The sequence below is a fragment of the Rattus norvegicus genome, chromosome 11, assembly GCF_036323735.1.
Source record: "Rattus norvegicus strain BN/NHsdMcwi chromosome 11, GRCr8, whole genome shotgun sequence".
NCBI lineage: Eukaryota > Metazoa > Chordata > Mammalia > Rodentia > Muridae > Rattus > Rattus norvegicus.
This window is the reverse complement of record NC_086029.1, coordinates 89848857-89873088: the sequence shown is the minus strand read 5'-3', so window position 1 is coordinate 89873088 and position 24232 is coordinate 89848857. Positions and strand designations below refer to the sequence as shown.

The 24232-nt window shown below is 46.3% G+C and overlaps 1 protein-coding gene across 12 annotated transcripts in view; it reads left to right on the top strand.

Moving 5' to 3' along the window:
- Nucleotides 1-24232, top strand: part of Lpp (LIM domain containing preferred translocation partner in lipoma) — a 641914-nt gene that overhangs the window by 60885 nt on the left and 556797 nt on the right. For all 12 annotated transcript variants that reach the window (XM_063270369.1, XM_039088098.2, XM_039088097.2 and 9 more), the window contains one exon: nt 7452-7555. In XM_063270369.1, the coding sequence (XP_063126439.1) occupies nt 7452-7555 (104 nt within the window). The remainder of the gene's footprint in view (nt 1-7451; nt 7556-24232) is intronic.

Below are 24232 nucleotides of genomic sequence, written 5' to 3'. Positions count from 1 at the left end.
AAGACTATGGACTCCCTTCTTCAAATTCTAACTTCCAGCATTTAGTCAAGCAATTGAGGGTGCAGCAGCTTTTGGCTTCTGACTTCCTGACTTAGAGCTGTTAGAATATTCCCAAACAAGGCCTTCAGAAAGGGTGTCTTCCTTTCCTTTCTAGAATATATATATATATATATATATATATATATATATATATATATATATATATATACCTTCCTACCAAAAATCTGAAGCTTTCCCAGTGATTTAACATCTTGTTTTTGTTTTGTTCAACACATGCTAGGTACATGTTCTGTCACTGAGCCGTGGCTCTGGTCCTTTGTCGGGGTGTTTCCCGTCTTTTGTTCCTGTACCTTTAGCACTATACCTTCCATTCTATAAAGTGGGCCTGCAGGGCTCAGGGATCCCAGAGAGGCTGTGGTGAGAAGGCCTTTGCTTGTCTTCTTCACTCGAGCTAAGCTTTCTATTGTCTGGTCCTCTCCGGGCATCCTTAGCTCGAACTGGGCTTTTCAGAAAATACCTGTGTTGTTGGAGCGGAGAGAAAGGTCTCTGGCTTGTTGCGGAGTTTAGTCAGACTCCATAGCAAAGTAGCTTCCGAATCCTTTTGAGAAGCTGCTTGATTAAGCCCTTAGCTCTAGTCCCCAGGCAAAAAGGACCTTGCATGGTTCCTCCACCTCTGGGAACTCCTTGGTCACCTGTACTACAATTGGCTGATTATGGACATTTTTTTCAAAAAGACCCTAAACTAAATCAGTGAGCAGTCATTCCTGAGGCTTTTTAAATAGTCCTCTTTAAATAGTTTGTAGTCTGGAGTTACGAGGTTTTCTGCAGGGGAAAAAAAGAAATCAGTTTAACACCATCTCTTAAAGACTGCGCTGTGTTTGCGCCCGCTCGTTTCCTTGAAAATTTCTTTCCTATTACCCATTCAGTCAACAAACATTTATTGAGTTCTTACTGTATGCCAGGCATTGTGCTAGGTGCTGGGGATTGATTCAGAGATAATTTGGAGGCGTAGGGAAGGGGAGCGGATAATTACAGCGCAGTGAGATAAGTGCTATAATAGAGGGATATATAAAGAACTAGAAATAGCACTAGGAATAGCATCTCTGAACAAATTGCCGTCTTTTTTCCTTCTGGATTATTCCCTTATGTATAGCGCCCAAAGTGGGATTACTGGGTCATTTAAAAGATGAAAACAATTTGGCACAAAGAGATGTAATGGCTGGCCTGGGGAATACAGCTCAATTTTCAGCAGGAGACAAAAACTGTTGACAAGTCCAGATTTAGACCACTTCTCCAGGAGGATGGGATAGCTTTCATACTGCATTAGCAACATGGTGCCTTGTGGGGGGTGGGGCAGCACCTGTGCTAAACATGTCAGCTTACATGGAGAAGTGCATGCCCTCATCTTCAGCCTCATGGATTAGTTGCTGTCATAGAAACCTGGCTTCAGGAATGTCATTTCTGTCTTACAACCTGTGTCCTTGTTAAAAGGAAGTGACTTTCAGGGGGTTCTGCAGTTAAGAACTGGAAAGATCCAGGAGTGGAGGACAGTGTGTTTGATTCTAATTCCCACCCCACTCCCCTTGCCTTGTTCAGAAAGCCTGAGAACTTATGCTCCAGCTGGGGTCTGAAATTTACTAGTGACTTTTCTCAAACACACGAATAAACAAACAAACATACACAAACAAAGAAACAAAACAGACCAGGCAAAGATGTTCTTACGGCTAACGCCACAGCTGTGCGCAGCATCCTTCTGTATGTTGCCTCAAAGACACCTGAGGGTCCATCTTGTTTCCTGCCCCAGATCCCAAAAGACTCTTTGGTTGGCCCCAGCTTTGGAACATGAAATCCCGAGGAAGGCTGAAACTATGCTGTGGTTTCCTTGGAAGTGTTCTAGTAGTCGGAGATGTAAGCAAGACTCCTGTCCCTAGAATGGAGGGCCTTGTAACCACAATGAAGTTTGTGTCCACCACAGATTCATCCCCTTGACACCCCTGCTCACTGAGCACAGTCTCCTCTCCACAGATACCTTGTATTCACTCCCCCCTGTGCTTCTGCTGTTGCTTTAGCTTGAGATGACCTCACTTCTCTCTGTAGACTCCTGTTGACCTACAGAGGAGTTAATCTCAGTCACCATCTGCTCCCCACCACCACCTCCTTTGCTCTAGAAGACGGTTCTGTTGTGGTAATCTGCATGTTAGCTGGGAGGCCCCACAGTGTATGTGCTGATGGCTCAGAAGCAAGATCCAGGTTTGTCTCCTGTTTGTGGTGCTTCCTAGCTGTCAGCTGAGGTTCAGGACTGAGTTCCTTTCCTATCGCATGGGTGTAGATAACCGACCACCCCACGTCATAGTGTGTTCCAGGACTTGTGCCCTGCTATGTGCCTCTACCTCAGCTTGTGCCTTCACTATAGTTACTGTACCTCTTTCTGTGTGAAGCTCTTCAAGGGCAGAGAGAGTATTTTATTTTCCCGGCTCTGTGGATGCACAGATTTGCTGCCAGGGCTTCTTTAAAGGGAAGAGCAATTTCACACATCTTAATGATCATGTCAGGCCGGGGCATTGTTAACTGAAGGGTCTACTTTGTAGTGCTAGCTTGCCAGGAAGGAGCATCATGGGTTCACACACAGGAAGGAGCAGACTGGACTCTGCTTGAGAGCTAGGGAAGAGTCTGGAGCTGGTCTTAGCCCATCGGGAGCCGATAGTACTGGCTGTCCTTCATGTCAGAGGGGAGGTCTTGCTTGGAGCATGAAGCCTAGTTTCTTTCCCGTAAGTGTTGCAGAGTTAGAAGAAAGATGTGGTGAAGCTGTGGCTTGGCGTCTACTTGAGATCCATTTTCCCCCTGGTAAAATCCCTCTTAGGCTCATATCTTGCTGTTATGGAAAGTTGACTATGGAAGAGGATCCTTTATTAAAGTGATGGCCGAGTCCTTTACCTTTTTCTCTTGTATCATTTCCCCAAATGAACCCCACCCATTAATCTTACAATTCAAGTACTTTAGGCCAGGGTGTCAAGTCTCCATGTTCTTGCTGTGAATTCTCCTTCAGCTTTATATCCCTCTTTATCCTGTTAGCTTGGTGCCTCTGGCCTCACTAGGGTCTCTGAGAGCACTCTGAGGTCATCCCTAAGGCTGGCATCTACTGGTTCCCTGTCCCACTGGTTCCCTGTCCCACTGGTTCCCTGTCCCACTGGTTCCCTGTCCCACTGGTTCCCTGTCCCACTGGATCCCTGTCCCACTGGTTCCCTGTCCCACTGGTTCCCTGTCCCACTGGTTCCCTGTCCCACTGGTTCCCTGTCCCACTGGTTCCCTGTCCCACTGGTTCCCTGTCCCACTGGTTCCCTGTCCCACTGGATCCCTGTCCCACTGGTTCCCTGTCCCACTGGTTCCCTGTCCCACTGGATCCCTGTCCCACTGGTTCCCTGTCCCACTGGATCCCTGTCCCACTGGTTCCCTGTCCCACTGGTTCCCTGTCCCACTGGATCCCTGTCCCACTGGTTCCCTGTCCCACTGGATCCCTGTCCCACTGTTTCCCTGTCCCACTGGTTCCCTGTCCCACTGTTTCCCTGTCCCACTGGATCCCTGTCCCACTGGTTCCCTGTCCCACTGGTTCCCTGTCCCACTGCTTCCCTGTCCCACTGCTTCCCTGTCCCACTGCTTCCCTGTCCCACTGGATCCCTGTCCCACTGGTTCCCTGTCCCACTGGTTCCCTGTCCCACTGGATCCCTGTCCCACTGCTTCCCTGTCCCACTGTTTCCCTGTCCCACTGCTTCCCTGTCCCACTGGATCCCTGTCCCACTGGATCCCTGTCCCACTGGATCCCTGTCCCACTGGTTCCCTGTCCCACTGGATCCCTGTCCCACTGGATCCCTGTCCCACTGGATCCCTGTCCCACTGGATGCCTGTCCCACTGGATTCCTGTCCCACTGGATCCCTGTCCCACTGGTTCCCTGTCCCACTGGTTCCCTGTCCCACTGGATCCCTGTCCCACTGGATCCCTGTCCCACTGGTTCCCTGTCCCGCTGGTTCCCTGTCCCGCTGGTTCCCTGTCCCGCTGGTTCCCTGTCCCACTGCTTCCCTGTCCCACTGCTTCCCTGTGCCACTGGTTCCCTGTGCCACTGGATCCCTGTCCCACTGGTTCCCTGTCCCACTGGATCCCTGTCCCACTGGATCCCTGTCCCACTGGATCCCTGTCCCACTGGTTCCCTGTGGCCACTGGTTCCCTATGCTAACTGGTTCCCTGTGCCCATTGGTTTCTTGTGCCCAGTCTCTTTCTTCATATGTGGAACTATGGACTTCCATGCTTACTTGGGAAGCCACTACCTCTGCAGAGGACTTCCAGACCTCAGCAGAACATGTCATGGAGTTGCTTTTGCAGCCTCGTCACCATCTTGTGTACTCCAGCATTCCCCAAGGTGGCTGTGAGTTCTTTAAGATGTGTCTGCACAACTCAGCATCTTGTGACTACAGGGAACATGCCATCATGTCAGCTAACAACTATCCCAGGGCTCTCAGAAGTCAGTGCCAGGCTTACTAAGGATTTGTCTCATCAAGAGCCCTGCCATTGAGAATCTACTTTAGAACTGATCTGATGGTGTGTAGTGGCTAGCCTTCCTCAGGCTATTATATCCTGGACACCTATAGGTATCACTAATGCCAGGCCTCTGAGTTTCTTCCTTAAGAACTTAAGTACAAGGTAGACTAGGCAACAGATTTGCAGGTTTCTTACGTGAACATTTTTTTATAAATGCAACCATTATTTTTATACCAAAGCAATTTGAAGTGTGAAAATGGCAGGTTTTTTTTTAAAAGATATATTTCTGCCCTGAGAAGTAGAATAAATGTCCATATTCTATTTGTGACTATAATTAATAAAACCCTTGTCACAGAGTTTGAGTTTTGAAGACTTTGGTTCTAGATTGGCACTATTAGCCCCCAAATAGTTGATGAACATTCCAGTCCTTGGGTTCCTTTGCGTCTAAGTAGGAACTCTTTCTCAGTGATGATGGAATGTTTAAATAAGATTTTGCAAGTGAGGCTGATTAATGTGTAATTAGCAAGTAGGTTTGGAAATATTTTTTAAAGTAGCATTTTCAAACAGTTTACATAATGCAAAGTATCCGTGTATTTTATTTTTGAAAAGGATAGCCTAAGTTCATTTAGTTTGAAGGAATGCACCTTTGCACTGTGTGTGGTCTCTGTTCTGCGTATGCTGAACACAGCATTCCAGGAAATGGTCGACTACACCCTCACAGGGGCAGGTGGTGTCAGCCCTATGTTACTCACAGGAAACTTGAGCTTGGAGAGGTTAAAATCATTTACACAAGCCTTGGATTTAGGACTGTGCTCCTGATGGCTTTTAGAAACTCTTCTATTTACACACGTGCCATGGCCTGCCTGGCTTTGTTTATTCTCTGTCCTCTTTCTCCATGGTAGCTGCTGGTCTGGGGCCAGATAAAGCAATGGGAATCTGCAGTCACAAAGCCCCTTAGGCTGTCTGGTGAATCTTGATGAGTTTCTTGACTTTCAGTGCCCCGTGTGCTTGCTCTCTGCATCCTCAAACCCATTCTTCAGTCTTTCCTTTTTTTCCTCCCTTTTGGGGAGACATTTGACATTTCCACCTTAGAAGCCAGGAGGCTATGTGAAGAGGGTTCTATATTTTCTTTTAAAAAGTGTTAAGTGGCAAGTCAAATCCATTGAGGGATCCCTCATGGTCTTTGGGAATCTAGAGACAGCACGTGAAAGAGATGTGCAAAGACTGGAAACTGTAAGGGGTTTTAGGCAGAGACTCCAGGCCAAACCTTTCTCCCCCAGAGGGCTTCAGTGTCTTCACTGTAAGGATGTAGGTACTGTTAGTGATTTCTACGGTTTTAAAATTCTCTGTGGCTCGAGATCTCCCCAGCCGTCAGTTTCTGCCGAGCTGCATACTCCTGCAGCTGTTTCTCTGATACCTTTCAATCTTTACATTCAATCTATTCAACAATGTATAATTTTTTAAAGGGAAGCTCTTATAGACACTTCTGAAATACAAGGGTGGAGGGAATAAAAGGATGTTAAAAAATAGAAAACAACCAATTAAATAGTATATAGCATATAATTCTCCTTGGAAACTTACTGTGAAATTGAGGAGCTCTTTAACAACTGGTAATTTAAATTGCATTTGAACCCTGCTAATGGTTTGTTTGCATGGGAGCTTCAATCATTTCCCAGCTGTTCTTTAGCAAAGCTGCTTGATCTCTTTATGGCAAAGAAGAAGAAAATTATTAAAAGAGAAGTTGACAGTGGCAAGGGAGGCCCCTTATGTTGGCCCAGGGATGGAAACTACAGAGTGGATATGACTCCCCCGGGGAACAAGGGCTGAGAGCTGTGACTTTTAGCAAGGCTTAGAGATCTGGGGAGAAGTTTTCTGTTTCTCTCCCCAGCCCCACCCCTTGCTCTGCATAAGGGAACTTCGATTTTATGGGGTTTTGGGGTTGGATCTTTTGGTATCATCTTGCACCTTCCATAGCTCTAAGGTTGGCCTCTTAGCTGTCAGTTCCTCTGCACATTAGAAATCGTGCCTCCAGTGAAAATGAGTTTTTGAGATTTCCAATCTGCTGAAGACCACAAACTAACCCTTCAGGAAATGAACTACTTCAGTGGACTCATCTCAACCGAACTCCGTCTTTATTACGGAATTCCTTTTTGTTACTGGGGTATGCTTGAGCATATAACACAAGGCAAATCCCTGTCTTAGTCTGTGCACCCCGTTAAAGATGCATATTACTAGGTCTAGTGGATCAAGTCGTAAATCCCTTGTCACTAATGGTGACTTCTTGGATGGCCACGTCCTTACCCTGATGCCTAGGCTCTCTTGTTGAGGAGTTTTTTGTCCCCCCTAAGTCTAAGTCACACACAGATGGGAGGACAGATACCGTGGACATGAAACAACCACATGATTGGTTAGAAAATGCTCAAAGATGCGATGAGCACGAGGGTGGAGTTTTTCTGATTTGTGTGCATCATGGACAAGTTTTATGATAGGCCACTGCCCTGCAATTTATTTTGCATAATCCCAAGACAAGAGCTATCGTTCTCACTGGTGTGTGTGTCTACGATGAGGAGATACCAAAGAGTCATAAGATTTTGAAGTTCTAGTGGCCCACACTTGACAGGTAAGGAGAGTGAAATTCAGAGGGCCACTGAGTCATACTGCTTTTTCTTCCATAACTGCATCTGTTTGGCCTGTCTTGTACTTACCGTAGCTAGATAAGGCTACTTCCCATGGTGCTTCAGTCTGAAGGGTGAGAATGTTCTCTTTCCCCTTCCTTTGAGACAGACTTATGAAAGAAAACGTACCAGGCGGTTTGGGAGGTCACGAAGGCAGTCAGACATTATGCAGTATGGCCTATCCTAGGAGGTACTGAAGGAGCTCAGAGCCCACAGACTCACATCTTTCTCTCTCTTTTCCACAGGTGGGAACACAGGCTCAAGGACAGAGGTAGAGAGAGCGAGCCAGGTGCTTCTGCACTTGTTACTCTTCACTGTGGTCTCACCGAGAGACATTGTCCCTCAGTTGGTGAGTGGTACCCGGAAATATGCTTTTTTTTTAAAAAAAAAATTCCACAATACATGCTTTAATCAATTTTAGAAATAATGGATGCTGGTAACAGGAGACGAGAACTGGAGAACTCTGAAGAGTTCATTATGATCATCATCGTCATCATCATCAATATAATTTTGAAATGTTTGTGTGGCAACAACCTAGACGCCATAATGTCAATAAAATACGTGGCGAAGCAAAGGGGGCTTCACCTCTTGCAAGGTGGTGTGCAGAGAAGCTGGAGGGGAACTCGGTGGCAATTATTTCATCTCCCAGTAATTGTCTAACTCCCTTCTTTTCCCTTTGGTAAGAGGCGAGGTGTTATTGAAATCAAAAGACTGAGATGAAGATGACAGGGAGCCCTGATTGCATTTGGGAGGAAAGAAATCAAAGTAATTAGATGTTTCTTGTTTACTCCTGTGTAATGTGCCTTTTTCATTTACAACCTCATTTCATTTTCCCATCAACCTTTGGAGGTGGAGAGGGCTAGCAGCCTTGGTAGAGGGTGGGAGCCTTTGTTTTAATGACCTGCTAGCACGCCATGGCAAACTGAGTGTGGGTCTTGTTGCTGTGTGCTGGGAAGGTCATCAGATGTGTTGTCCTGCAGTGGCTCAATAGCGGACAGACGTAGGACGGGTATGGCGTAAAGAGTCATCTGTATGATGCGACCTGGTGGTGCCTTGGTGGCAAGCGGAGGGAAAGTAACTGGGGAATTCTTGCTGAGACGTTCACTAACTCTCGTCCTCTGGACTTCCGTTAAACTACATAGATAATAAACCTCATTCTGAGTGTTGTGGAGTTTTTCAGAGCACCTCGAATGCTGTCGTGATAGGGAAAGCTCAGCTTGATTTGAAAGTGTGACCGAGTTCATCCTTGTTTCATCATTGTTTTCTTTATCTTTGTCCCACTACCTTCAGTGGACGATTGGTCGCCACTGCATACATAACTGGCTCTTTGGCTTTGTCTTGGCAATATTTCTCTAATAGAATCTCAAACCTGGGCTTGAATATTCCTCCCGGACTCCAGCTTATGGTTACAACATCAGTGGGAATCTTTGTTACCTGCTCTATCTCTTGGGATTCTCAGGGCTTAAAGTGAAATTGTGGTAGCCTTCAACTTGGATTTAGTGAACTCAAATGGTCCACTAAAATGGCAGGACCGAAAAGACTGCTTTCATGAGTTGACTGAAGGAAGCTCGGAAGTTTTTGTTATCCCGAGGTTAGTTCTGGTCCACAGCGACTCTTGCTTCTGAAGCACTGTATGCCCTTCCTGTAGGTTACTGAGAACAGGGTGGAAGTGCGGCCTTGCATACTCAGAAGACCTGGTTTGAAGGGGAGGTGGCTTCAGGCTCAGCCGGAGCAGGACTCCAGCTCCGATCCTCTGCACTGTTCTTCAGTCTGCCCTTTTCGTGTTGTTGGCTTTATCTTCCTCAAGCTATTTGTCTTACTGTTGGGAGGTAGCTGTCCAGTGACCAGGCTGAGAATACCTACCTGCATAGCTGTCCAGCGAGCAGGCTAGAGGCATCTGCTTTCCTCTTTGGAGGAGAGTGAACCTTGCTGCCCTAGGTAGAGGTCTCCGTTACTGCACATTGTGCTACTTGGAATATGGACCAGAGGCTGTGCTACTCCGACCTCATGGCAGCCACTCAGAGAGGTGATTGGCTGCTCACAGCAAGTGTACTGTTGGGGAGAAAGGGCCAGAAGCCTTGTTTTCAGTCTTATTACAGTACCATCTATGCCTCAGACCTCGACTCATCTTCCAAAAGAGATGTTAGGCAGCTGCACTCTGTACTAAGGCAATGCTTACAAGAGTGCGATTAGAAGAGGGAGGTGCTGGGACACACACACACACACACACACACACACACACACACACACGACCTGTCAGGGTCACTTCAAGGATATAGCATGGAAGGACAGTGTTTGTGTGTCTGGTAGTCTGCTGGGATCTCTGCATAAAAGGCAGGCGACACATTTTCATGGCTAGAAGAATAAGTCTGAAGGATGCGAGTGTCCCCTTGCCCAGGGGGACTCTAGCAGGTACTGGCAGGATCTGCTGAGTAGTTCCAGGGATTGTACTGCAGATAAGGCTGGACAGCATGATGTTTTGAGGGTTAAACAAGTCACAGCACTGAAAGAGGCTTGTGCCAGCAGTGTGGCGTCAGTCACCGTGATGAGGGAGAGGATGGCAGGATGGGTAACACAACGCACAAAGCCTGCTAAGTGTTAGCCTTGCTTTGTTTGCATGTTCCCCAGTATCAGGATTTTAGGGAGCACTGATTGTCTTGCCTGCTCCTTATATTTGGTTTGTGCAAGCAGGTTGGCGGTAATTTATCAAGTGTGGCCTAGTCATTCATGACAGGCTGTTGCGATTGTTTGCTTCCTTCGAGATTCAAACTGGACCAGAGGATCCTGTACAGGTTAAGAATACGGCACTATGCCCAGTGTGTAGTATTTATGCTTGGCGTTCATCCTTCCCTAGACCGAGGCACTGTCCTCCCCAGGACTAAATGAGGATTAACTTGTCCTGGTCTTGGAAGGAAACTGGATCTGGAGCTTTATTAATCATTAAACTTGACCATAGAGCAGTAAGAGGTACGGGGAGGTAGATGCAGAGATCCATGTGGCTCGGCGGCTCAGTACTCGGAGACCCAGAGAGGCTGTAGTCTAGCCTTTGGGATTATTCTTGCTTTGTTTGTTCCTATAATCACACCTTCTGCCCCAAGCATGCCTGGCCCAGTGGGAGTCAGGAAGGAAATTATTTCCCTCTTTGGATATCAACGTACAATTGTCGCAGCCAAGGACTTTCAGTTTTAATATTTCCGTTTTGGTTTTAAGAGCTCCCAGGTATTAATCTCTGCCGGAAGCAAAGCGTTGGTCATTTCTGTTAGAGGTGTGTGTCTTGGCTCCCTGCGGTTACTTGGCCAGCTGGTTTCTGAACATTTGCCACCATCTGCTAAGCCAGCTTTCGTTTTTATTTACTTGTTTCACAAATTATAAGGGGACTTAGTAAGTGTGAACTGAGGCCCACACAGTCTCCCCGAGTCTGTGGGTCTCTATGTAGCAGGGTGGTCTTGTAGGGACCATGACTGCTGTCCATTAAAGAAAAGATAAAGGCATTTCTTCTCAGCCTTCCTCCTAGTTCCACAGTATTTTCTCTTGGCTTCCGGTGCAGTGGGGGGTGCCCCTTTCTCTCCTTGGCGTGGTCCTAGGAGAGCTGTAAGAGTTCTTTCTCACTGGGTTACTCTGATAGCAGGCGTCTGATGCCTGTGTGAATGGGTGGAAGGATGGGTGGAAGGTCCTTTATGGACCGTTGCCAAACAACTACTTCTGGTAGAACGTATGACCTTATTTTCTTTCCTGACTCTAGTATTTGTCAAAAAGTTAGCCAACTTCAGAGTTCCTTTTTCGTCCTACAGGGGAGAGTCCTGGAGATTGAACCCGCCGTGGCTTTGTATATGGTCAGCAAATTGTCTGGCCCTGTGTTACCTGTGCAGCCCCATCGCAGGCTCCTTAAGCTACTGTGGTGGGTTAGGCATGCTCCCCGGTCTGTAGAAGCTTTGAGGGAGGGGGCATAGAGAAGACTGTCATACACAATGGGAATCTCTCATAGCGTTCGTATGTATGCTGATGCCTTGTGAGAGGTTTATGGTTGGGAGATCAAGGTAAATTAGTCACAGCTACAGATCTCATAGGACTTAGACAAAAGGGGGTGGAGGGTGGAGAGAATTGGGACTGTAGGGCAAGTCTCCAGGAAGGGGGGTTGATCTCTAACTTAAGCATGGGTGGATGGTAGAGGGGCCCATGGCCATAGTTTGGGCCATGGAGGTTGGTCAGTATCTGAGAGTGGGTGTAGATAACATCAAAGTCTTTACAGGTCAGAATTTCATGTGCCCTCCTTTCTCTAACCAGAAGCTGCAGCAAAAGGTGATGCAGTGACTCTTTATATACTGGTGTTAAGTTTACAGAATGTGTGCATGGCCAGGGTGTGCCTGGGTCTGCTCTCAGAGCCAGCAAGCATTTCTGTGTTCCTGAGCACTTCTTTCAAGAGTTCCCGATGCTGAACCTTTGGTGGTCTGCTTCTTAGGCTTAAAATAGATTTAGTGAAGAGAACCATTGAAGTTTTCCAGAATTTGAACATTTCTCACTCTGACGCAGTGTTATCAGTTGCTGTTCCTGTGCACCATTACCCCCAAATTATCAGCCTCAACAAGAAACATCTTTTGAATCATCGTTTCTGCAGCTTTGATGGTGCCCACGGGACTTCTCATGAGGTCGCAAGTGAGTTTTTCTATCCCTGTAGATTCCTCTGAAGGCTCCAAATGGGGGAAATCCTCCACAAAGCCCAGTCACATGATCACAGTGTATTTAACTCCCCTCAGGTTGTTGTAAGAGCCTCCACTCTGGCTGTGCAGATCTGTCCATGGAGCAAGCTCCCAAGGCATTTGGCTTCTCTGGGTGTCAGAAGGGTTTCCATATTGGAAGCCACAATTCCTTGCTTCCTCCTTGTTAGATGAGTATCCCTATAGCCAGCCCATGGGCAATGGGAGGGAATCATGTGATGTGATCCCAGAATGTGCGCTGTATGGGACTCTTAGGGACTGCTGCTTCCAGGCTTCCAGGTTACATATGACATGTCAAGATGAGAATCGGGGGTTGCAGGGAGCTACTGGAATAAACCCAGCATCTTTATAGATCAGTTTGCTGGGGAAACTCTTTAGAGGAAATTTCCATTTGAAACCCTTCATGAAAACATCGATGCACAACGGCACAGAATCCAAAATTGGCCCAAGTCTTGGGAGGAGGATCACAGCTTTCAGCTAATGCTGTTCTTTCCCACCTCTACAGTTTTGGCTTTCGTCAGCAGACAGGGCTGCTCTGGGTGGAAATGACTGGGATTCTTGCTTGAGCCCTCAGCTGTGTAGGTGAGATGCCAGGGCTGGGGAGGGGGCAGATCTATGCAGTGAAGGGAGAATTCATGAAATTCCTCTTACCATTTCCTTTTCTCCCACCCAGCCTGCCTGTCTCTTTGTAATGGTTCTGTGCAACCTTTAGGCATCCTTTCCTTTCTGTTTCTAACCTCTCTCCTATTCCAGAAACAGATTAGGTCAAAGTAGGTCAAACTTGATTCCCGGAGCCTCTGCCCTGTCCCTTCTGCTATATTTCAGGGAAGTGCTGCTTCTGTTGGGTCATGATATGTCCTGAGATGTGGGATAAATCAGTATTTCTTGGCTCAGCCAGTATGTCTGTGTAGTTATGAATAACATTTGCATTAGGAATAGAGAGCCGATGCACAACATTGCTGTGAGGATCAGACAGGAAACCTCAGCCAATACCTTCTGTCTGGCAGAGAGTTTCTTTCCAGGGCATCCGTCTCTTTTCCCTACCAAAATAGTCTTCTCATAAAAACAGGCTCAGCAGGTCATCTTATCTTATAGACGGCTTGGGTTCCCATGGTGTCTTCGTAATCACTTCTCTCAAAGTTAATGGAAACCAGAGATTTAAAATCAGGTCAAGGTTATTAGTATCCCGGAAGACCAAGACAGAGGAAAACATAGCTGTGGTCATTAGAAATGCTACTACTGGCCAGAAAGTTCCTGCTCTCGGCTAGATGGCCTCTTTCAACTCCCCACCCCCATTTAGTGCATCCGAAGTCTTTCTTATCCATGGTTTAATTTGTATTGAAAGCAAATAGTAACACATAGACTTAGTTCTGGGGTGGAGGCTGCACAGTAAAGCTGGCTTTAGAGAAGGAAAACCGCACACTAGATACAGAGTCCTACTTAGGCTTCTTAGTTTTAAACCTGCCTTCATGTCTGACTGGGGGATGTAAAGTGCCAGTTTCACTGTGCTTGCGCTCTGACGAGTGTCGTGCACACGATGCCTGCTGAGTGGGCTTGTTGTAAGTCCCCCTCTAAGTCCCGTCTTCTGTAGACGTCCTCTTTGCCACTGCCTTAAGCTGTGAGAAGTCCACATTTAGTTGGTGCAGCACTGGTTTTGCCTCTTCTTTTTCAAAGATTTAATTTAATTTTATATCGATGAGTGTTTTCTACATACACGGTTGTGCACCTTCTGTGCGCAGTGCCTTACAGGGGGCATCCAGTTTCCTAGAACTGTAGTTAAGTGCACCTGGGAGCCATTGTCGGTGCTGGGAGCCGAACCTGAGTTCTCTGTGAGAACAGCCAGCACTTTGACTGCTGGCTGTTTCTCCAGACCCAGCAGCTTCCCCTCCCCTCCCCACCCCTCCCCTCCCTTCCTTTTATGGCAGGTGGAATTCTTTGCTGGAAACAATTACCCTCCGTTCTTTCCTCTGTTACACCTTTGTGTATCAAATAGAACACTTTGCAGTGCCCTGGTGACCGGGAGGTCACCTCAGAGCTTGCACATCAGTCACCACAAATTCCATGTTTTCCTGGGTAACTAAAAGGCTCATTGTTGCTCATTTACCCCAGTGGCTTCAGGGATATAAATTCACACACCACACGATGCTTGTCTTCTCTGAAATTGAGCCACAGTGGCTCTGACAGTAGCTTTAGTGAGGGAGACTTTGGGGGCATCCCTGGTAAAAGTCCTGCTGCTTTCTGGATTCGGAGGACAGCCATCATGCAGGTGCTGGTAGCTACCTCTGCAGCCCTAAACGGTGTCATCTGGACTTGGCCAGCGCTGACCCTCCTTGGTTCCTCCTTGGGCCTCTTTAGGATTACCTCACCACCTCGATGGCAACTGACTTGAATTATATCGCTTATTATAAATGAGCTAATATTTTCCTTTTAATTCCGTGGGCCTGGCTCATTCTCTGACTTAAGCTAGTGATTTATTTATAATGTTACGAGACGGCTCTAGCCACTCTATGACGTAATCTAAGAATGACATGAAAACAAAATAGGCTTTTCCATATCGAGAGTATTCCTGTAATACTCTCCGTTTATATTGAGAACGGAGAGGGGCTCTGACACTCCCGTGTTCCTTTCTTAGCTTTTCTTCCTGCTTTGAGTTTTGATGGCATTGAGTTAATTTCAGGCGGGTCGTGTTCACCTGTGCTGTCTTCTGTCCTCGTCTCCCCCAATCCCTGCTTCCCTGCCCACTGCTGTCCTCAGAAGGCCCTGCTCCCCACTTCTTATAGCTTACTCCTCAACTTTGTACCCTGTTAGATAGAACTGTTCTATGGTGGTTCTGCACATAACATCTGTCCACTACTGGCCGTGGGCACCTCCTCTGCCTTGATGCGGACTTCTCATAGCTTAGTGCAGTAGCAAAGAATGATCACAGGGGATCAAACGCAGTGGAGGAGATGGACTTTCTCTTGTTCTAGATTGGATCTTCATAGTGAAATTGAGACAGATTGTGGCCTATCCGTGGGCTTCATTTGATGTGAGGAATGGGTGTCAGTGTTTCACTTTTGGTGGTCAACTGGTATTTTGGCAGGGGATCCTGAAGGGGTTGTAGAGAAGAGGATCCTGAGGCTGCATGACGTTTAGCTGTGTTCATTTAGTCCCTCTGCTGTGGTTCGGGCACATAAGTGAGAGTGAAGGCATATGGGAAGTTGTATGGCTGTTGGCACAAGCCAATTTAAAGGTTCTCTTGGGGAACCTTTAAGGTCAGTAAAGTACTTCCTGTAGAAGCCAGAGGACCCAGACTTGCCTTCTAGAGCCCATGTTTAAAGTTCCCAATGGTGTGGTGGAATATACATGTAACCCCTCTGCTGGGAAGGTTGGAGAGCCTGGCCTGCTTGATGTGCCCCCTGCTTGATGAGAGACCCTGTTTCAGAAAGGAAATGATGATGCCTGAGGAAGAATTCCACTGAACTTGTCTTCTAGCCTCTATACAGTTGCCCCCATACAGTAAATAAAAAACCAAAACCAAACTAAACCAAAACACAAATAAAGGTCTCTTGTCTTGCTTTCTGGGATTCTTTGGTTTGTTGACCTTGAGTGTCTTTCCCAAGATCACATACCAAATTGTAGCATGGACCTCAATTCTCATATATAGAGAGGGTTAAAAGCTACCTTTCTCTGTATTTCCTGCTCAAAAGAGTTGAGAAGCTGGGACAAGGATTAGAAGGTTCCTGGCTAACTGGAGCTTGTTGCACAACTTCCTCAGTTCTGTGTCTCTGCAGTGAAGTAGGGTCAGGTGTTGGCTTTGTAGACCACCCACGATGTTCTAGTTTATACTGAATGAAGGTGGCAGTTGAAGGCCCAGGTCACAAAAGTAAGTGACACTGTCAGATTCTTTCTTGGATTGGCCTTGCTCCCTGACTCCATTAGACCGTGTACTCCACCTCCTCTCTGAGGCACAATGCTTAGCTCATAGCCAAGACCTGGACTGTCTATGTGCTAGGTCAGCTCATGGACTACTGGGAGAAGCAGGCATGGTGATGGAAGAGGACAGCCAGGTGGTCAGCGCCCAGCTTTCCAGCTCAGGGTCAGTGAGCCATTCCACACCGACTAGGTACAGGCAAAGAAAGAGGTTGGAGAGTGAAGAAAGATCTAGCAGGGATCAGGGTGGACAGAGCCAAGGTGGTGGTGTCCTCTTGTGGGCTCTGACATGGAAGGACCAAAGCTCACTCTTGTAATCTGTATTGATGCAGGGAAACCTTATCTGGTCCCGTTAGCTCCCAAATAATGGTCACAAAGGCCTCTTAATTGATTACTAAACTGCTGGGGATATTTTGAGCAACTCTAACACTACAAGGCTGTTTACTCCCCAGTCATAGTCCTTCACCTTCAGTCTGAGTCTTCTGGTTTGCTCAGGTCCACGTGTGTCCTCACGTCTGCTCTCTCGTCCAGCCCTCATGGCGAGGCCCTTGGCCACCTGCTCACCACAGCTCCTCAGAGTACCTCCTCTTTTCGCTTGTCCTGGTCCTTCTCTTACTTCCCTCTACCTGGCACCCCTGGCTGGGATCGGAAGTCCAGTCTTCCTGTCTCTCCTGCTGCCCAGGGAGATGATGAGAAGCAAGTTTTACAAAACACCGAGACATGAGATGGTTCGCCATGCTGGTCGTGCTTGACCATCCAGACAGTAGGCAGATGTCTGGGCAGGGAAATCGGCATCTGAATACACAGTGCATAAGGCCAGCCCCAATACCCTCTGACCTCAGGGGGAGCTGTGGGAAAGCTGCTGAAGCAACAGGCGGACAGTGTGAGGCTGAGTTTCCAATATCAAGAAGACACAGGGTTTTGTTTGGGAGGGGGGCTGTTGGGGTGGGGAATCAAAGGGCTCTATCAGTGCAGGCATTTAAGCAGTGGCTGGCACTGGTACTTTATAGGGGAGTGAGCAAATTAGACTGGTTTTCAATGCTCAACTTTATTGCCTTTTAAAGATTATTTTTATTTGATATGTACAATTATTTGGGTCAAATATATGTCTTACGTAGCACGCGGATGCCCAGTACACTGGTAGCACAGAAGATGGCATCAGAACCCGTGGACCTAGAGTTACAGATGGCTTTGAGCTGCCATGTGGGTGCTGGGAATCGAACCTGAGTCCTCTAGAAGGGTAGCTGGTGCTTTTAGCCAGTGAACCATCTCTTCAGGCCAACTTTACTCTTTTTTTTCAAGGCTTCCCCGTCTTAATCTAGAATTTTCTGAAGATACATTTGATGTGCATTTCAATTCCCTTTTAGGATGAGAGACTTACGAGAGTGATTTTTTTCTCTGCACGTGGAGATGCTCGTTTTCCTCAGGTAGTTACACGCAGTGCTGTGGATAAGGAAGAGGTGCTGAGCTAACAGGACATGTTAGAACTTCTTTGAACTGAATGGTTTGTTGTTGTTGTTTTTGTGGTTTCTTTGTTCTTTTTCTTTCTTTTACTCTTTTGTTGCTTCGTCTCAAGAAAGTTCCAGAGAATCGTGTCCCTTTTGCCCTCTCCTGCCCTTCCCACCCGCTGTGCACTGCCTAGCCACTTCGCCTGCCTGTCCTGTAGCGCCGACACCTCTACTGGGTTGAAGCTCATTGAATTCTACCTTATTTCATAAGAGGCCCTATGGTGCCAGACGGAGCAAATTCTCATAATGGGTGACATTAATTTAACAACTTTAAGAGAGCGTACTGTGTGCTAGACCTATTCTAGGTGATAGGGACTCTTGTGAATAGGGATGTAAATGAAGTAAACCATGAAACCAAAGTCACCAGGATGGCGACAGGGGAAGGTATTTCGGTGTGAGTGAAAGTACTTGCAGAAGCACTGAAGGACACTGGGTACATGAAGGGACACGCTGGCACAGCTGGAGTGAAGGAGTCACACAGTGTAACGACCATAGTGACAACAGATGCCATCAGGCAGGCTTTGAGGATACTCTGGGTGAAAGGGAGGTTACTTCAGTCACTTAAAGAATCCACAGTAACAGAAAGGTGGGGCTGTAGTCGTATGGGCTCAGAGCACATCTAGAGGCCGAGACGGAGTTGTGGTTTCCCTTGTCCTGCAGCCTCCTTGATGGGGACTCTGGGTGGCGGGCTCCTGTGCGGTGCACACCTGCACGGATGCTCTGCCCGTGCGGATGGGCAATTGCACGCCCAATCACCCACTCAAGCACCCACTTATTTGTTTCCCACATGCAAACTTGGGGTTTTTGTGCAGATGGATTTAATCTATTTGTTGCTTCCCCATTTTATTTAAAACAAAACAAACGGTCAACCATGTCAGTTGGGGGTAGTAAATGGACAGGTGAATGTTATTTCCTTTGGTGTCAGTTTCAACTACAAGGCTGAAAGGGATCTCAGGCAAATGAGTCTTCTCTGGGCTCAATTGTGCTTTTGCTTTCTGTCACCTTTTTAAACCTATGATTCTTTTTCATTCCTTTAAGATGTTTTAAATAGGGCTATATGTCGTTACTTTACTTTCCCAAATAACTTTCCTGCTGTTCAGGGTCTGTATTTTTTATTGTGTGTGTTTTTGACTTTCCTCATTTCAGTTCGTGAACTTCAGGTCTGTTATCCTAAAAAGGTTTGATAGCATCTCCACAGGCCGTCGGCAGGTGATGTAGAGACTTCCTCAGTCTGGAAATAAACAGACCAACACAAATGAGGAGTGTTTACTCCTTCCTGTTGATGCATCGTGAGCACTGATTACACAACAGCATGCAAAAGTCTACTTTTGCTTGTAGGGGAGGTGGGAACTAGAGACCATGCTGTATTCACTCAGATTTCTTATGGGATTTCAAAGCTCTAGGGTCAGGTAGAGCAGTTAGGAGACACTTTGGCATTGATTTCTCTCCATGTATGTTACTGTGTGCTTAGGGACACAGGCTCAGAGGGAAAGAAATGACAGGTTTCAGGAGACAGCATATGGTTGTTCCTGTGCCCTGGGATGATGAGGAACGGTCAACTCTGCAGAGGGTGTCGTCTCAAGGTGGGGTTTGTGTTAAATGGTGTCTGTGTGTCTCATGTCCCTCACTTAAAAAAAAAAAAGCAACCCATTCTGTATTGAATTTTAAGCAAAGAAGTAATGAGCTGGAAGGTGGCGGGAATCGTTTGCCACTCGCTTATACAAAGGTCGATTATTGGAGAAGAGTAGGGTGTGTGTGTGTGTGTGTGTGTGTGTGTGTGTGTGTGTGTGTATATGTGTGTGTGTGTGCGCGCGCGCGCGCGCGCGGCATGAGAGCGGGTGGAGGCAATCTCCCATGCAGGCGATGCCAGACTATTCAGAATTAGGACCTTCATTTTATTCTGAGTGTCTGACCCAGAATGAAGTCTGCTGCTTACTTGATTTGACCATTTATTTTGGAAAAAGAGACACTGATTGATGCCCACAGTGGCCAAGCCTCTGGCCCAACACCAAGCAATGCTCACTGATTAGTTACCATAGTAAGACCAGTGGCATCCTTTTGATAGGAATTTTCATTTGGAAACATGTTTATTTTTAAATATTAGATAATGGTTACTAGTTAGCTAGTGGGATGTGCATGTGAGAGGAAGCATATACCTTCTTCATGGGACTTAGTATTTTTTGCAGACGGAGACTGGCATGGATTATGAGAACCTCTATCAGGCAGGCCTCCCTGGTCTTTACAGACTAGGGCAGGCACATAATTAGTGACGAGATAAATACTTAGGACTGTGGACCCTTTCAGCAGCTGTGTTAAAGAAAACCCCCTGAAAGAGGGTTAGAGATGAAAGCCATTTCTATTTAGTAGGCCTTTTATATGATAAACATGGGATCCTTCAAGTTCAAACATAAACTATCAGGAAGTTTGGTTAGGAGGTTTGTCTGCAAAGTCCAAGGTGATATTTCTTGTTTTAGAAGTGGTTTTATAGCAAGGTTGCCCACGTGAGTGAAAGGACAGCTTTATCGAGAAAGTGTAAGAAGGGGTTAACTTTTCACTTTCTTTGAGAACACCGAAGGCCCTGGGAATTATGCTGCCCTAAGTAAGCAAATCCTGGGTCTGGGAAGGACTGTGTCTCGCAGGAGCTGCAGTGCTGCTGTGTACTTCCAAGTACATATTCTACAGAGCTCTAGCCAGCACTACTGCCTGACAGCCTCTAGGTACTTCTCCTTGGTGTGGAGGACAGTCCAGACATTGTTGACAGTCTCCTGCGTATGTGCACTCTAGACAGCTTCTGTGTAAGAGAAACATACGATGTCTGAGGGATTCAAGTGTCTTCCCTGGTTTGCTGTCTCTGTGCAGCTCCCTTTTGTCAGTTGGGCAGATCAGAACTGACATTGCATGTGTGTTGATTTGTTTATAGTTTGAAAAGAATTGATTTTTCTCCTTAATTTTTAAACTACCTACTGAATGTGAGCTCATATTGTAGCATAGTTGGTTATCTGAACCCCTCTCTCTGTTTTTCTTCCTTCCCTCCGTCTTTTGCTTTCTCTCTCTCCCTTCTTTCTGCTTTATGGAAAGTGGTCTTGGGCTTCAGGACGCTGCTTAGCATAATGTTTTCCTAGTATGCATGAGGTCCTGAGCTGGGTCCCAGCAATGAAAAGCTGACTGCTCTCTAGAACCCCAGTCTTATCATTTACAGGGACAAGCTGTTTGGAAGGATCTTTAGAGAATTATTGACTGTTTTGGAACTGCTAAGCAATCTGGATGTTAGATGTGGGTTGCTTTTCTAGGAACCATTAATTTTCTGTACAGTTACAAGGATTCACAGCAGGGGATAAGATGTTCTGAAAATAAGAAAAAGAGGTCAGATGAACTGCTGACTTCAGGCACACGGAAAGAAAGATCTTTATTCCAGTGACCTCTCTGCTCCTTGGAAAACCGTGGACTGCTAGATTTCATGACCTAACACTGAGAGTCCTCTGGAGTTACAAGGACCGATGACGTAAAATTGCAAGGTGGAGGACTGTCCTTATTAGACTAATGTGTGCTGTAGAGACATACTGTCCTTTGGCATTTAGACGCATGGCTTTTTCCCCTCGAGTAGGATGTTTTAGGAATAACTCCTTCAAATTTCCCAACATAGGGATCATGCAAAGAATGCAGAGAATATTTGGGAGATCTGCCTCAATGTTTGCCCTAACCTGGGTTAAGTTTTAGCATGGCCAGTGGCTAAACCATTGCATTTGTTCAATGCATCTCATACTTGATAAGGTATCTCCTCTCCTCACCTCTTCCCTACCTTGTTCTTCTGGATTTAGGATGGTAACCAGGCACTAACACACTGAGTGGAGGACAGAAGAGCTGAGCTCTTACTCAGACTTTGCTACACTTGCTGTGTCCAAACTATTCATGGACATGGTCACTCATTGAACAAGTATTTAAAAATGAGCACTTTAGACAACAGCTTCTGGAGACACAAGAGTGTGTGAGATGTGCTTTTCACCCTCTCTGCCTGCAGCCAGGAGCAGAGAGCCAGGTATATAAACAGGACACAGAATCACTTCTCCTCATCCTTCTCCTCACCCATGCAAGAGCCGGAACTGGACCAGATGATCAGCACGGGCCCTTTTGATGCTGACACACGATCTCTCGCTCAAATTCATGAACTATCTGACAGTTATTTACCAAGCTGAAAATTGGCTGGCACCTCCCCCTTCTCCCATTTATAGACTATAATGTTGAAGATGAATGGGGCTATGTCTACAAAATGCTTTAATAAGCAAGTTGGGGAGAGATATTATATAAGTTTGAGGCACTATTATTAATGGGAAAACGAAAACAAGGGCTGATGTTTTCAGAGAGAACAGATGGCTCCTTTGTTTAGAATTTGAGTATAAAGAAGAGAAGGGGTGGGGGGAGACGCTTGCCATATTGTGTAGGCCTTGGATTTGAGTGACTTTAAGATGCCAAAACAATCAGGTTAGGAAAGTCCCATAGATTCAAAATAGCTCCTCACTGATCAAACTGTAATTAAAATAACAAAAAAAATGACAGTAAGAGACTTCCTAATTAGAAGTGTCACGGTGACAATTGACACAGCCTCACCAAAGCTCCCTTTGAGTAGCTCTCCAGAAACTCGCTTTTCCTTGCTTCGCGCACTTCAACACATCATGGGACAAGTCCATGAGAGCAGACTGCCAGCTCCTGCTCTCAAAGTCCCCATCTCGTCCCCATTTGTATGTGTTTCTCATGGCTTGAGTTGGATCCCTGGGTCCCATGTGATGATGATGTCTGACGCCATCTTTTAACCTCTACATGTGTGGACCCCCTTACCCCAACACGAATAAATGTTAAAAAGGACAGTGCTTCCTTCCACCCTCTCATTTTGTTTTTTGATAAAAATTCCTTTGCATTTGGACGTACCCTTCTTTCTGCAGAAGTCAAATAATTCTTCGTTCATGACATCTGCCATAGTCAGTCTTCACTGTCTGTCAACCTGAATGGTCTTAGAGTCTCTAGGAGAGATATCTTAGGATATATCTGAGAGGGTGTTTCTAGAGCTGTGAATAGAGGTGCCTCATGGACTGGGATCCTGAATGCCTGACAAGCAAGTGAGCTGGGCACGCTGGGTACATCGCTTCCTGCCCAGGTTTGCAGTGTGGCCACCACCTTAGCCTCCACTGCTGTGTTCTATCGCATGATGGGCAGAGCGCTCTAACTAAGCCGGAATAAATCCTTCTTTAAGTTATCTATGCCAAGCCTTTTGTTACTGAGGAGGAAGATGAGAAGTTGTTGTCTGTTTTCCTATGTTTATTGCAGGATGGCTAAGTTGGTCAGGCTGCCCTTGAATTTGTAATCCTTTTGCCTTAGTCCCCCGAGTAGCTTCGAGTACCTGGCTTAGCCTGTTCCTGGGATATTCTGTTCATGTCTTAATTGCTTTATCATTGTGGGCATATTTTTAACCCCTGTTTATTCACTGACCTATAAAATGAGGATATTGAACAAGATAATAGTCTTTATTATTTTTATCAGTAACATTAAATCTGTGGTAGGTGAGGGCTTTGGGAACAGACAGGTATATCTAGGTGTCTAATTCATCTCTCTCTCTGCCCTTTAAGTAGAAACGATGACCCACGGTGCTCAACATCTATCAAAAGGCTTTAGGAAAGAGACACCCTGCAATTTATTCACTGATTCGTTTGTGATTAACATCCTCTGCCCTTTCTCGTATCCTAAGCTCACTGATTGAAGCTTAATTATAGGGAATTCCTTCCTCTCAGATTTTGTACCATTTGTATTCCATTTCTTTTACTCTGAACCCACTTATTAATTTAATAGTGTAAATAGAGCTCGGGATCATCAGTACTCTTTCCTCTTTTCATGTTTGCTACTCAGGTCTTACTGGTCTCTAGAGGTGGGTGGAAGCCCCCAGCCTCAACCAGTGCAGTCAACAAACCCATGGCTTGCAAACCTGGCTACCTATTAAGTTCTCCATATGAACTCTAAACGAGTGACATGTCCCTAAACATTTTCATCACACTGTTCATAACATGGGCCGGGCGTTGGTCTTCGTCACCTCCCCAGGCGTGAGGACCATTGCCTCGCCTGATCTCCAGCCATTGGTTTGATAGTACCTTAGGTAATGTCTTTCCAGATAGGCTGCTGTTATGGGTATTAGCTCCTGACACTCAAGTGACAGCTGATGTCCAACTAGAGTCCCAGGAACTCCCCTGCACAAGGTGGTGCACAGCCTGAAGTCCATATGTAAGGGAAGAGCAGGAGTTAACCTTTCGGGATGTGCTGCCTTTAATGGCTTCTATGAATGTTTAGAAGTGAAAGCAAGTGGTTTATTTCATTGCTTTAATTGTTCAAGGTCTTTTTAAAGTGTGCAATAAAACACCATTTAAACTAACTGACCTTTATATTTTAGTGCTTTTGGAGGGGAACAACACCTGGAGTTATACTGCAGCATAACTCTTAATTATTTGTGTCTTCAGGCAAAGAGCTTGCTTTGGAATCTGGGACTGAGGGTCTTCTGCCTCCCCTGATATTTAACCTGTTTCCGCGGACGCTCCAAGTCCTATTTGGTTGGTGGTTCTTGACCTCATACCGTCCAACCGTCTCTGGTCTTTTCTTCTACAGATTTACCCAGGAAGGAGACATGATTCATTTCTTTTTTTTTTTTTTTTGGTCCTTTTTTTCAGAGCTGGGGACTGAACCCAGGGCCTTGCGCTTCCTAGGCAAGCGCTCTAACCACTGAGCTAAATCCTCAACCCCACATGATTCATTTCTTATGTCCGGTTGGAGGTATGGGTGTGGGAAGACAGCACGTTTGAACTAATCCATATTTAGGAGAGGAGAGCTCTCCGTTCTCCTCAGTCCATTCAGCAG